General features: G+C 36.8%; 1 protein-coding gene across 1 annotated transcript; it reads left to right on the top strand.

Annotated features, from left to right (window-relative positions):
- Positions 1-8,527: 8,527 nt before the first annotated feature.
- LOC110918733 (vacuolar iron transporter 1) lies at positions 8,528-11,581 on the top strand. Its single transcript, XM_022163014.2, has 4 exons — positions 8,528-8,825; positions 9,597-9,682; positions 9,772-9,886; positions 11,174-11,581. Exons 1-4 carry the CDS (start codon positions 8,599-8,601, stop codon positions 11,469-11,471), a joined length of 726 nt encoding a protein of 241 aa, XP_022018706.1. The 5' UTR covers positions 8,528-8,598; the 3' UTR covers positions 11,472-11,581.
- Positions 11,582-14,685: the final 3,104 nt, after the last annotated feature.

Raw genomic sequence — 14,685 nt, 5'->3', positions numbered from 1 at the left:
TTACTTTCTTTGATGAGGAAACTATTTTTGTTGTAAATCATTTGGTGCCTTGGAAAAGTATATTAACGCTTGTTAGGGCTATCCATGATATCACTAATCACGTTTGGAAAACAACAAACCATATTGGTAAGGTTCTTTAGGTCAGCTGGACCGATTTCTGATAAAAATGGCTGAGTTTTGACTGTTTGAGCCGTCTTTTTTAATGATTCTTTTGTATTTTTTTATATATTGATAAAAAGATGATATGTTAATATAACGTATTTGGATGACTGGGTATTCTTTAAAAAAATACTAAGAAAGATTTATCGCGCTATTCGATTTATATTGTTGGATTAACTTTTAAGTTTCAAGCTAGCAGTCGAATCCCTAAATCGGTTAACTTGGTTGATTTGTTGATTCTTAGGCCGGAGGGTATGGGAGGGCGCCACCTCACCACCGATAGCGCCCCCGGGGCGCCACCACTCAGACCGACCGAGTTAAACAGAGGCGCCATGGGACTCTCGCCAGCATGTTAACGACGAATTGTTTAATTGATCGAGGCATTTGGTCAAGATAAGGGGGCGCTATAGGCATTGAGAGGGCTTTATCCCACACCCTGCAAGTTAATGGAAGAGGCCTCAAAGCCCTCTGTCTGACGTGGACGCGACGTGGCGTGATAAAACCCCTAGGGGTTTTATCCCACACCCTTCAGCCTTAATGATTTGTGTTGGATCAGTTCTGTTTAAACATAATGGAAAACATGAATAATACCTGTTACAGCAGACATGCCAGCAGAGAATCCAGTCAGAGATGCAGCCATGGAGTTTGACATGATTGTCAGGATGATCTGGTTCCTCCTTAGGATGTAAGATTATGATGGTGATGAAAACCGAAGTAGGGTAATTTCGGTTATGGGAGAGAGTCACGAAATTGATGTTAATGAGGGTTATGATTGTGTAATGTGTGTAACTGTGTAACCCTTTAACTCTCTAATAAGCCCCTTATTTATACACCCAAGAGGAAACCCAATTAGTTAATAAGGGTAATATGGTCCATCAACAATTACCAACTAATTATTAATAGGTTAATAAATATATTTTGATCTAATATAATATAAATGATTATATAGGCTACAAGATTAAATATTACATTTATATATTTAATCTCACATTCTCCCACTTAGCCAAGTAATCATTTATCATGAGTATTAGGTAAGCCTGGCCAGGAGTTAACACTCATTTTAGCTTTAAACCAAGAACTATAGCAGAGAAATACAGCCGTTGAATCATCATTCGACTCAGGACCCCCATTAGTCATACTATAGCCTCAATTTAAAACCTAATAGTTACGATCAAAATATGTATAAGCCCTTTAGCGTCTGATTTGTATTTATGTTTGTCTATATGTCATTACACCGGCAGAACATATGTTAGAGACATACAAAATCAAACTGAGGAAATTTTATTAATTAAAACATAAGCTAGTACAATATGCCATTAAACAAGGTCTTTAGTAAGTCCCATATTCGATACATGTTCTTCGAAAACTTTAGGTGGGAGACCTTTAGTCATCGGATCCGCTAGCATATCTTTAGTACTAATATACTCTATACAAAGATTATTTTCCTCAACACGTTCACGTACGAACAAGTACTTTGTATCGAGATATAAACCAGCTCCAGTCGAACTGTTACTGTTCGAGAAACTAACGGCAGCTGAGTTATCACAGTAAAGCTTCAATGGTCTAGAAATGGAATTAACAATTTTGAGTCCAGTGATCAGATTTCTAAGCAACATTCCATGACAGGTTGCGTTGTAAACAGCAATGTATTCTGCCATCATTGTGGAAGTTGTAGTTAACTGTTGTTTATGACTCTTCCATGAGATAGGTCCGCCTGCTAACATAAAGATGTAGCCCGAAGTGGATTTCTTGTCATCTTTGCATTTGGCAAAGTCAGAATCAGAATAACCTACCACTTCTAAGTGATCACTTCTTCTATAAGTCAGTTTATAGTCTTTCGTCCCTTGCAGATATCTGAGGACCTTCTTAGCTGCTTTCCAGTGATCTAGGCCAGGATTAGTCTGATAACGGCCTAGCATTCCAGCAATATAAGCGATATCTGGGCGAGTACAGACTTGAGCATACATCAGGCTCCCGACTACTGACGCGTAAGGTATCTGGCTCATTTGCTCCTTTTCAACCTCTGTTGTCGGACACTGGAATGAACCGAAAACATCTCCCTTAACTACTGGAGCGACGGAGGGTTTGCACTGTTGCATGTTGTATCGTGTAAGGACACGATCTATGTAAGTCTTTTGAGACAATCCTAAGATCCCTTTGTGTCTATCTCGGTGAATTTCGATGCCAATGACGTAAGAAGCATCTCCGAGATCCTTCATGTCGAAGTTATGCGAGAGTAACCGCTTCGACTCATGCAACATGTCTAAACTATTACTTGCCAATAGAATGTCATCTACGTAAAGGACAAGTATAGTAAAGTTACTCCCACTCATCTTGAGGTAGGTGCATTGATCCACTTGATTCTTCATAAAACCTTGCCTCTTCATGACTTCATCAAACTTGAGATACCATTGACGTGATGCTTGTTTTAACCCATAAATGGATTTCTTCAACTTACAGACTAGATGCTCCTGACCTTCAGGTTTGAAGCCTTCAAGTTGTTTCATGTAAACATCTTCGTCTAAGTCTCCATTAAGGAAAGCAGTTTTGACGTCCATCTGATGCAGCTCTAAATCAAAATGAGCTACTAGGGCCATGACGATCCTTAATGAATCTTTACGAGAGACAGGTGAAAACGTCTCTTGATAATCAATTCCCTCTTTCTGAGTGTAGCCCTTTGCAACCAATCTCGCTTTATAGCGTTCAACGTTCCCATTCGGATCTAGTTTTGTTTTGAACACCCATTTACAACCTACAGGTTTGACACCGTTGGGTAATTCTACCAAATCCCAAACGTCATTTTTCTTCATGGATTCAAGCTCATCAATCATTGCTTTGTTCCATTCAGAAGACTGATCACTGCTAATGGCTTCATTATAAGAGATAGGATCATTGAGCTTTCCAGCATCCATTTCAGTCAGGTAGGTAATATAATCATCCCAATTAGTAGGCCGTTTTTGCCTAGATGACCTCCTGAGCTGATTTTCGGGTTGAGCGTTGTCTTGGTTTTGAGCGTTTGATGTGCCTTCGTTATGAGGTATAATGGGTTCTGGTTGTGGAGTTGGAGTTTGTGCAGTGGCTGCAGGTGCAGTTGCATGTGGTACAAGAGGAGTAAACGGAGTAATGGTAAGCGACGAGTCTCTCCCCCCCCGCGTCTTGTACTTCTTGCAATTCTTCATAAGGGTTAGTACTGCTCCCACTGACCTTGAAATCCTCCAGGAACGCGGCACGCTTGGTTTCAACAATACGGGTGACATGGGAAGGACAATAGAAACGATAACCCTTTGAATGATCAGGATACCCGATAAAGAAGCAGGTAACTGTTTTAGGGTCAAGTTTCCTTAGGAAAGGATTATATAATTTTGCTTCAGCAATGCAGCCCCATACTTTCATATATTTAAGACTCGGTTTCCTTCCTGTCCAAAGTTCATAAGGAGTTTTAGGGACAGACTTAGAAGGAACTCTATTGAGTATATGAACAGCTGCTTTTAACGCTTCAGTCCAGAGGAATAATGGTAAATTAGTGTTGGCTAACATACTGCGCACCATGTTCATAAGGGTACGATTTCTTCGTTCAGCGACACCATTCTGCTGAGGTGTACCAGGCATGGTGTATTGGTTCACAATCCCCTGGCCCTTACAAAACTCATAAAATGGACCAGGAGCTTGACCCACATCAGTATGTCTTCCATAATATTCACCGCCTCTGTCTGATCTCACAACTTTAATCTGACGATCTAATTGCTTTTCAACTTCAGCTTTATAATCTTTAAAAGTTGTAAGAGATTCAGACTTTTCCTTTATAAGATACAAGTACATGTAACGAGAATAATCATCAATGAAAGTGATAAATGAAGTATGTCCTGTGATGCCAGCGATTTGATAGGGACCACTGATGTCAGTGTGAATGAGTTCTAATAAATTAGAGCTCCTAGTGGCACCTTTCTTATTCGCTGATGTCATTTTGCCTTTAAGACATTTGACACATGTTCCAAAATCGGTGAAATCGAGAGGAGGTAAGACTTCATCCTTTACGAGACGATTTAATCGTTCTCTTGAGATGTGGCCTAAACGTTGATGCCACAACATAGATGAAGTCTCTAAGTCTCGAATTTGTTTCTTTTCCATCTTTGTGAGTGATTCATTAATATTATATGACAACAAAGATTTGGAAAAATTATCATCGAGTTCTAATCTATAGAGACCACCATCCAGAATGCCAGTACCATAAACAACGGAATCATAGAGAATAGAGAGTTTGCGATGACCATGAGAAACTACAAAACCGTCCATGTCTAACTTTGGTCCTGATACAAGGTTCCGAGTTACCTCAGGAACATATAAGGTATCATAAAGTTTAATACATAAACCAGTTTTCAAAAATAATTGTAATGTTCCTATGGCCTTCACTTCTAATTCCCGATCATCCCCAACTTTAAGTGTTCTTTGGTTTCTTCCCAGCTTCCGGATTGTAAGGAATCCCTGAAGTGAATTGGTTACATGAACCATAGAACCAGAATCAAACCACCAAGAATTAGCAGGAACATTTAAATTAAAGGACTCAAGTATCATGAAAAAATCGTTACCTTTCTTAGCCAGCCACTCCTTAAAGTCAGGGCATTCCTTTTGCTTATGTCCTGTTTTCTTACAGAACTTGCAATAGGGTTTGCCTAAGGAGTTCTTAGAGCTGGAAGGTGCACTTGTATTAGGATTTGGATTTGGCTTTTGAACCTTAGAAGCATCCTTTCTATGATAAGAGTTCTTCCTCTTCTTTGAGCTGGAAGTGGTGAAGTTAGCAACATCAGTAGTGCGATCCATCTTCATACGCTCTTCCTCCTGCACGCACATAGCGATCAGCTCACTCATCGTCCATTTGTCCTTCTGAGTGTTGTAATTGATCTTAAAAGCTTCATAGGACGAAGGAAGCGAAGTGATGATGAAGTGAACGAGAAAACCATCACTGTTTTCGGGTTGTTTGTGACCGAAATCCCTGTTTTCGGAAACTGTTAATTGATAAACCGACTCGAAATTATAAAGATTAAACTTATTATCACGAAATCCCTTACAAAACCATTAAAATCAGGTTTCGGATTTCCAGATTATGTTCTTATTTTGTTAGGGTTCATCATAATGTTCTAAGGAAATTCGAAAAATTCCATAAATTTTGGAATATAATTTGGATTAGTGGGTGTTTTTTACTGTTTTGATCTTATTTTTATCTAATAAAATTCCGAAAACTGTTAAAGAGATATCAGTTATTATTTTCGAAATATTTTGATAAGATTAGATCAGCATTAAAACAGGAAACATTATCCCACAATCCCTTAAATTTCGAGTTTTCAGTTATTATCACAAAACAGCTGTTAACGAGGTTGCTACTCGCAACCATGAGGTTGCTACTCGCAACCATGAGGTTGCTACTCGCAACCATGAGGTTGCTACTCGCAACCATAAGGTTGCGACTCGCAACCATAACGTGATTTATCGCAACCATAACAGCACAACTCGAGACTAAGGTTGCGACTCGAGACTAAGGTTGCGACTCGAGACTAAGGTTGCGACCCGCACCCCCCAGCGAACTCACCGCGGAGTTCGATCCGCGCTAACAGGTGGTTTGCTATTAAATACTTGGTTTTGTTAATACTTAATTCATTAATCAGAATCAGATAACTTTTTACAAAACCAAAATAGCTTAACTTGGATGAGCTTCTGATGTATTAATTCTGGCCAAAGCTGATTTAATACATCTATTTATTGTTCAAGTATTATAAAAGGCTATGTTAAGTATGCATTACAAACCTGAAATGTCTTAATTCTGGCCAAAGCTGATTTAATTCATTTATGTTTAGCATGCTTGACAAGTGCATAACTAAAGTGATTGTCTCATTTCTGGCCAAAGCTGATTTGTCACGATTGCTTTGCACACATACTTAAATGATTACACTTCTGGCCAAAGCTGATTTGTCTTCGTTTAAGTAGAATTTTTACTAAGTCTATTATTTTGATGTTAGTAATAGACATTATCACAGCTTCATAATTAAAATGGTCATTATTTATGCCTGCCTTAGTGTAACAAGCTCTGATACCACATGTTGGATCAGTTCTGTTTAAACATAATGGAAAACATGAATAATACCTGTTACAGCAGACATGCCAGCAGAGAATCCAGTCAGAGATGCAGCCATGGAGTTTGACATGATTGTCAGGATGATCTGGTTCCTCCTTAGGATGTAAGATTATGATGGTGATGAAAACCGAAGTAGGGTAATTTCGGTTATGGGAGAGAGTCACGAAATTGATGTTAATGAGGGTTATGATTGTGTAATGTGTGTAACTGTGTAACCCTTTAACTCTCTAATAAGCCCCTTATTTATACACCCAAGAGGAAACCCAATTAGTTAATAAGGGTAATATGGTCCATCAACAATTACCAACTAATTATTAATAGGTTAATAAATATATTTTGATCTAATATAATATAAATGATTATATAGGCTACAAGATTAAATATTACATTTATATATTTAATCTCACAATTTGCTCTATAGCTTAAACAAATCAAAAATGTTATACGCTCACTTTCACGAAAGTTAGTCATTTCAACTTACATTTTGTTGTTAACAAATCAAATATATACATTTAAACTTCTGGACAAAAAATGGTGAAGCATGTTAAAAGCTTTTATCTTTTTATCATTGTTTTCTTAATATTCTTTCACTTTTGTCATCTTCGACACATAGTTATGAACTTGAAAAATCAAGCATTGATACATCAACTCAACCTCACAAATTTTGACTCTATCTTATAAAGTTATTTGTTTTAATCAGACCTTTCACAATGTAATATTGAAGTATCAACCCTTTCTTGATCACTCTGAACATTCTACACGTACCTCCTCTAATGACATAGTGTTACTCAACTGGATATAGGTGTTATTCAAATGGATATAGTGTTACTCAACTGGATATAGGTGTTATTCAAATGGATATAGTGTTACTCAACTGCAATAACTGATTAGTCTTAGCATAGGTATTAAAATACAAAAATTGTTCATAAAAAGATGGTTGTTCATTTGAGTCGGCCCAACAGATTATTATGGACCCATGGAGTCCCGACCTATTATCCTTCCACTGTCGTGAGCAAGGGGTTTTTGCAGCAACATTTATGAGCTACTGTTAGGTGTGGGCGAGTAGTTTTTTAAATAAGTTTTCTAATTTTAGACTTGGGTTAGAAAAAAAAACTATTTTTTCTTGGTATGTGGTTCCTAGAAGGCTAGAAGAAGCATACAAAACACCTTATTTTTACCCAAATTGAACTATAAGTCTATAAGTACTGAAATTGCAATGAGGGTGTTCCCAATTCACCCAAACTATGTCATAAAACCAACAGCTATATCGGTTTCTCCCTCGGGTGCAAGAACCAAATTTTGATTCCCGAATACACCACCCGAGTTAATTGCCGCATACCTACAGTGTTCCGATTTACCCAAAGTGTCCGAAAGGGGTCCTCGAAGGCGCCCACCCCCTACACTCTAAAACCTAAAAATAACATAAAACAACTTAAATCCGAATGCACAATTTGGTCCGGTCATCGGTTCTAGTTTCATGGTCTTTCCCGGTGTCTATCACTCTATCAGGTTTGCGGCCACCCCCTACATACATGTTACATCTTAAATTCGGTGTTAACTACACTTTTATCAAACATACTTAATAGAATATATTAAAAATGATAGTTTACTATTTTAGTATATACCAAAAACTAGGTTATAGGTTATAACTTATAACCCGTGAACTTCACAGGCTGTAAAATTTAATAACTATATATTATTCAAACCGTTATATTTCTGCTCAGTTGTGCAAAATCTGTTACACTCAGCCAAGAAAAGGCCTGCGTTTGGTCCCAATCCATTTGTCGAGTTAGAAAAGTGTCTTATCCCCGCGCCCCGGTTTAACCCCTAATCTGTTTCGTGTGTCGATGTGACTTGCCCCCAGTTCCAAACCCACCTTGATTATATATTTTTTTCCAAACTCCACATTTGGTAGTTTTGACAGGGATCGCCTCCCATATCCTCGGGGTGCATATATAAAAACTAAAATTTTGTTTAGGCTCGTTTAGGCAACCTAAACAAGCTTTGTATTTCTGGCTCGAGCTCAGACTTGATAACTAAACGAGCTGTATTTCAGGCTCCTGCTCGTTAAGACTCGGCTCATTCGAACTTTTAATCGAGCAAATCCCGAGTATCTCGAGCTTTTGGGTTTCTTTACACCCCTAGCGTAATCTAACAAACGCCACTAACTAAACTAAAAGGGCCACTAATGAAACTTACATTTCCCATGCGAAGATCACCATATATATGGACCGTTTACAGAAAACTTTTCGAAATCCTCCACACACACACACACACACACAGAGTAAATTCACGTTCAAACTCAACAAAAAATGGGCGGCATCAACGAATCGGAAAAGTATCTACTCAACCGGCACAAGGAGCACCACTTCACCGCCGGTGAAATCGTCCGTGACGTCATCATCGGCGTCTCCGACGGCCTCACCGTCCCGTTCGCGCTTGCCGCTGGTCTTTCCGGTGCTAACGTTTCGTCCTCCATCATCCTCACCGCCGGTATAGCGGAGGTTGCTGCCGGTGCTATTTCTATGGGACTCGGAGGGTAATTTAACCGATTTTTGTTAGTTCGCTAGCTTTTTTAGGTTTGATTTGTTGATTTTGTAGTTATCCTCTGGTTTTGAATTTGTGATAGGATTGTAAAACTAATTGTTACGAGTTTACGATGCTTCTTCGTTGAGAATTGCATGTTGATGTTGTTCGTTTGTAGGATTTAGGTTTTGAGGTTATACCTAGTGTTATTGATTTTCACTATTTGATATGGATTTGTGATGAATTCAGCTCTAATAACTTGTTACCTTTCGTTTTTGTTAATAACTCGAATGATTCGATTTTGTGATAGAATTATAATACTAATCACATTGTGAATTTACGATACTCCGTTTCGAATTACTTTAGAGGTCAAACCTAGTGTTATTGATATTCAGTATTTGATTTGGATTTATGATGAATTAAGCTACAATAACTTGTTACGTTTTGTTTTTGTGTTATTATTTGATGCCGTATCAAATGCTGATCAATAATTTGCAAATGCTGATCAATAATTTGAATGATCCGAATTTATGATAGAATCATAATAATTCTTATAATTATGACTTAATTCCAATCATTACGAATTTGCGATACTCTATTGTGAATTGCATGCGAATGTTGTTAGGTTATAGAATTCAGGTTTTGAGGTACAACCTAGCGTTATTGATTTTCAAAATTTGATATGGATCTATGATGATTTTAGCTCCAGTAACTCGTTACTTTTTCGTTTTGTATCATGACTTAATGCCGATATCATACTCTGATCAATAATTTGAATGGGTAGGTATTTGGCTGCAAAAAGTGAAGCTGATCATTACGATAGAGAGTTACGTAGAGAACAAGAAGAAATTGACACGATACCTGATTCAGGTTATTTCATAATTTCATTCAAAAATTAGATGCATACTTGATTGTACGGAATTGATAATTGGTGACCTGATTATGTATACAAACTGTAGAGGCGGCTGAAGTGGCGGAGATACTGGCAGAGTATGGGGTGGAGCCACATGAGTACGGGCCTGTGGTGAATGCTTTGAGGAAGAACCCGCAAGCGTGGCTTGATTTCATGATGAAGTAAGTGTTATTACATGTCATCAAATTAACTGTTTAGAACAAAGTAATGGAAGCTTGAGGGCTAGATTAGTAAATTTGCTTCTTATTTCTTGATTTTAGACAATTGGAATCTTAGTAGGACATGGTTAGGAAACTTTTAATCGTTTCTTGGAGTATTATATGTAAGCTAGCCATCGATAAGCTAAACATCGTCTTTTCATACGTCTTTCTTAAGAATGTTTTGTCTTTTACAGTTTTACTATTAAGGAGAGTTTATGCATGTCAGCATGTGGTGTTTGGCAAACCAGAAGCAATCTGCCATTCAATTAGAACAATTATAAACAATACTGAATTAACTTTGTTGTTTAGTGTTTTAGGTATATATATAAAATTGATCATAAGTTATCTTTTATGTGTACCATTTTGGCTGTTTTAGCACGTTGGCCACACTTTATGAAGGTCAAAATAAAATAAGTTTATTGGAGACAAAAAATCAGTCACCATGATATACTTTTAGCCAAAGAAAAGTTATAAGGAATATTACAAAAGCAGATCTGAGGCCTCCATGCATGTTGTCTTATTACTTGAAGGCTATGCAGTTAAATCGGTGATATATCACCGATATATCGGTTATCGGTCCCCATGTAAAATATTGGTTAGAATATGGTACCGATGTTATGGGCGATATTGACCGATATATCACCGATTATCCTGATATCAACACCTTTCTTCTTAGATCTACCATTCTTCTTTCTTCTTAGTTCTACCATTCGTCTTTCTTTTTATTGCTGCCATGAGTGTTGTAAGTCTTAGTTATTAATTGTTTGTGTTAACTTTTAGTGTTTCAAGTCTTAGTCAGTTCCTACTTGCTACAGTTGTTAGTGTTTTGCAAGTTGCAAAAGGTTAATTTGTTAATGGTGGGAGAATATACTGAATTGTTAGTGTTAAATTGCTATATATATAAATTTTGCATGATGTTAAAATTACCGATATCCCACCGTGATAACCAATATCTCAAATATCGGTCCTTGACTGATATCTGATTTTTTTACCGTATTAACTGCTTAGCTTGAAGGAATGCCATTTGTACGCTAACACCATACTTTATGTTTTGGACCAACTGAAGCCTCCATTAGACCCGACCCACATAATTATCACGTATTTTGACTTGAATCCGCAACCTAATCTGCTCATTTGCTACCTCTAATACAAACCGTCAACAACTTGTAGAAAATGTTAATGGATATGGTGTATGTGATCTTTGGTCATTATGAATGTATAACAATTTCTCATATTTTTATTATCCAGATTTGAACTTGGACTTGAAAAGCCTGATCCAAAAAGAGCACTTCAAAGTGCACTAACAATCGCGATCGCTTATGTATTGGGTGGATTGGTCCCGCTTCTACCTTACATGCTCATCCCAGTGGCCCAAAAAGCTTTGGTTGCATCTGTCATGGTGACCATATTAGCCCTGCTAATCTTTGGGTTTGCCAAAGGTTACTTCACCGGGGACAGACCAGTTTGGAGTGCCCTACAAACAGCCCTGATTGGAGCCATAGCGTCTGCAGCCGCTTTTGGCATGGCTAAGGCGGTACAGGGGTAGTAAATGGTTACATTGTTATTGCTTCTATTTTGATTTGACTTTTAAAGTCAAACATGTCGGTTTTTTACTTTCGATATTATAATTGAGCTCTATGTTTTTTTTGAGGAAAATCGATTGTTATAACATGGTAAGACTAATTTGATTTTAGAAAATTTAAGAAAATATTTAAATATGTTGATAATGAACGGGTATAAAGCTTATCTGTAATGTAACTAAATTTAAATTTTTTTCTGATGTAATCAAATAACAAAAAAAATTATCGAAAATGGTTACATTTGAAATTTATGTTTTTAATCCGATAAATGAAATAACATTAGATATTGGATACTTTTTAATATATATACTTTTTAAAAGATACTAGTGGGAATGCCCGCGCGTTGCGGCGGGTGTCCTAACTGATATAAGATTCAATTATGATGTCCATTACAAATGTTGACGTTACACAATCCGTATGACAATTTTCGCCTGTCACACAATCCGTACCTGTGACTCATTTTCATTCGATGACTTGTGTGACCACTTTTTGCCCATCATACGACCCATATAACCATAATTTTCACCCATACGACCATATGTAGAAAAACAAAACAAAACCATAATTTTATTATTATTATTATTATTATTAACTTTAACAAAACAACTATATATCAAACTCTATTATTGAGACCCAAGCCAAACACATGAGATCCAAATAACAAGTTACGCGATAGGTTCCTGAACAAGCCACCACCAATCATTTGAAGTAGATATAAAGCGAACTACAGAATGTATCCATTACACTATTTATTTGCAACTCTTGTAGTAAATTTATATATACAAAAAAACCAGCTCGACAAATTTGTTCGTCCCTTCGCTGAGCCTTCTTCATGAACAAGCCACGACCAATCATTTCCGATCCACGTCTGCATTTAACTGAAGAAAAGAAACCATCAATAATCTACATATATAAACGCTAGCGGGTCAACCCAACTCAACCTGCACAAAAATCTACCCATTTTGACTTGTTATCCAACCCACCTAACAGGTCCGTTTTGTCGTCTCAGTTTCAAGACTGAAAGATAACAAGAGTGCTAATCCATGCTTTAAGAGAAGTGACCTTAACCATAACCATATCATCACTAACACATTGTTGAAGGCATGGAAGAAACCTTTATTGAGCCCCAGTTATCAAAGGATACAATATACACAATTTGGTAAGTTTGAAACGAAAACTCATGACAAAATTAGACCTGGCAAACGGGTCGGGTCGGGTCAAAATGGGTTAATTAAAAAAAGGGTTATTTTGGTTCGGGTTGAAACGGGTTCGGGTCAAAACCAGTTGAGTTGGAAGGGGTTCGGGTTAAAAATTTTAACTTTTAACCGTCATTAACTTTAAGTCAAACAATTGTAGACCAATAATCTATGTCTTTAATAAAATAAGATGCTGACTTTTTTGCTATGATAAATGGCAGGGGAACACAAAGAAATGTAGAAAGCAAACGGATTATCACAATTTTGAAGAAATGAGGAAAGGATAAAAACTAAATGAGCTGATTTGAGTTAAATTGCATCTATACGCGTCAAATGGCTCAACTTTAGAAGCATGCCTACATATGAACAAATCAAACAAGCTGATACACACCTAACGTGTTATCCAATTTTTTGCAAGCTTCTAAATTGATTTATTTAAACAAATATGCCCAAGTCCAATAGTGTAGTCATTACCTTACTATATTCATATTTAATACAATAAATTTATATAAAACTAAAAAGATGGATATAAAGTATTGGCGGGTCGACACAACTCAATCAAACCATTTATATTCACATTATAAATTATCCGTTTTGACCTGAACCCATTGTGACCCACTACCCAATCCACCCATTTTGTCACCTATAAAAATTCATAAAGAGTGAATTTCAAGTTTTGTCCTTTATCTTTAGGCCACTTTGCAAGTTTTGTCCTTTATGTTTAAATTTGACGAGTTTTGTCCTTTATGTTTAAAAATCAAGCACGTTTTACCCTATATGTTTAAAAATCAAACACGTTTTGTCCTTTATGTTTAAAAAATCAAGCACGTTTTGTCCTTAAAAATCAAGCATAAAGGACAAAACGTGCTTGATTTTTAAACATAAAGGACAAAACTCGTCAAATTTAAACATAAAGGACAAAACTTGCAAAGTGGCCTAAAGATAAAGGACAAAACTTGAAATTCACTCATTCATAAATTAATGTTGAGGATATCTAACCAAAAATAGAGGTGGCTTCCTTCTACGTTCATTGTGCCCAGCCAACCGTCAGCGACAGCTTCTTTTCCCCTGATCAAACTCGGGTAGTTGATGCAACCTGCAAGGAAAGATTATCATTAAAACTGCATGTTCTTATGTCTAATGACCAAAAAAAAAAAGCATAATGGAATGGAATAAAGATCATAACCTGAACGAAACAATGATGAAAATGAAAGCGAATAACCAAGGCTGCATTCAAAGACCATTACGTGATACCGCAACATTAATTGAAGTTTGAATGGTTGAAAGTGCATTAGGGTACGCCTACTCTGATCATCATATGCCATATAATAATAATAAATCAATATAAATAGAAAACATAAAAACAAAGGAAAGAAGGTTATCCCCAAATCCCCACACCTGAAACAACTTCCAATTCAATGTAGTTGGTCCTGTAAAGCCAATGCAAGCTTAACGGTTTTGAGAGTAATCAAAACTCAAAAAAAAAAAAAAAAAGGAGAACAGGGAATGACTAAGAATACCCATAAATGTTGAATTAAACCATGTCAAAACATACCTCTACTGATATATTAAACCACATTAGAAGTTACCTACAACATACACAACAAATTGGGAGCATTAATTCAATACAAAACATAAAATAAAACAGAAAAAATATAATATTTGATATCAAGAGGGTGGAGAGCAGCAAACAGAGGGTAAATATGAGTATATATACCAAATTAATTTAAAAATCAAGCACAAATCAGAAAACCTAGAGGATAAATAGAGTGAAATAAAACCTTACAAAGAACATGCAAACATCAAAGTCGTTGGCATAGTTTTCACCGAAGAAGAAGAAGGGGGCAACGATCACACGAATCGACTGAATAATGAAGCGTTTGCAGAACACCAAAATAGAGTCATGGTCCGCTACTGTTCGTTGTTAGCCGTAGGAAACAAATCCAGCACCGGATGCACTACCCACCGGCGTCTCTTGAACTCC

Source organism: Helianthus annuus, chromosome 16, assembly GCF_002127325.2.
Source record: "Helianthus annuus cultivar XRQ/B chromosome 16, HanXRQr2.0-SUNRISE, whole genome shotgun sequence".
NCBI classification, from domain to species: Eukaryota; Viridiplantae; Streptophyta; class Magnoliopsida; order Asterales; family Asteraceae; genus Helianthus; species Helianthus annuus.
Note: the sequence above shows the minus strand (reverse complement) of the source record. Positions and strands in the feature narration are given on the sequence as shown.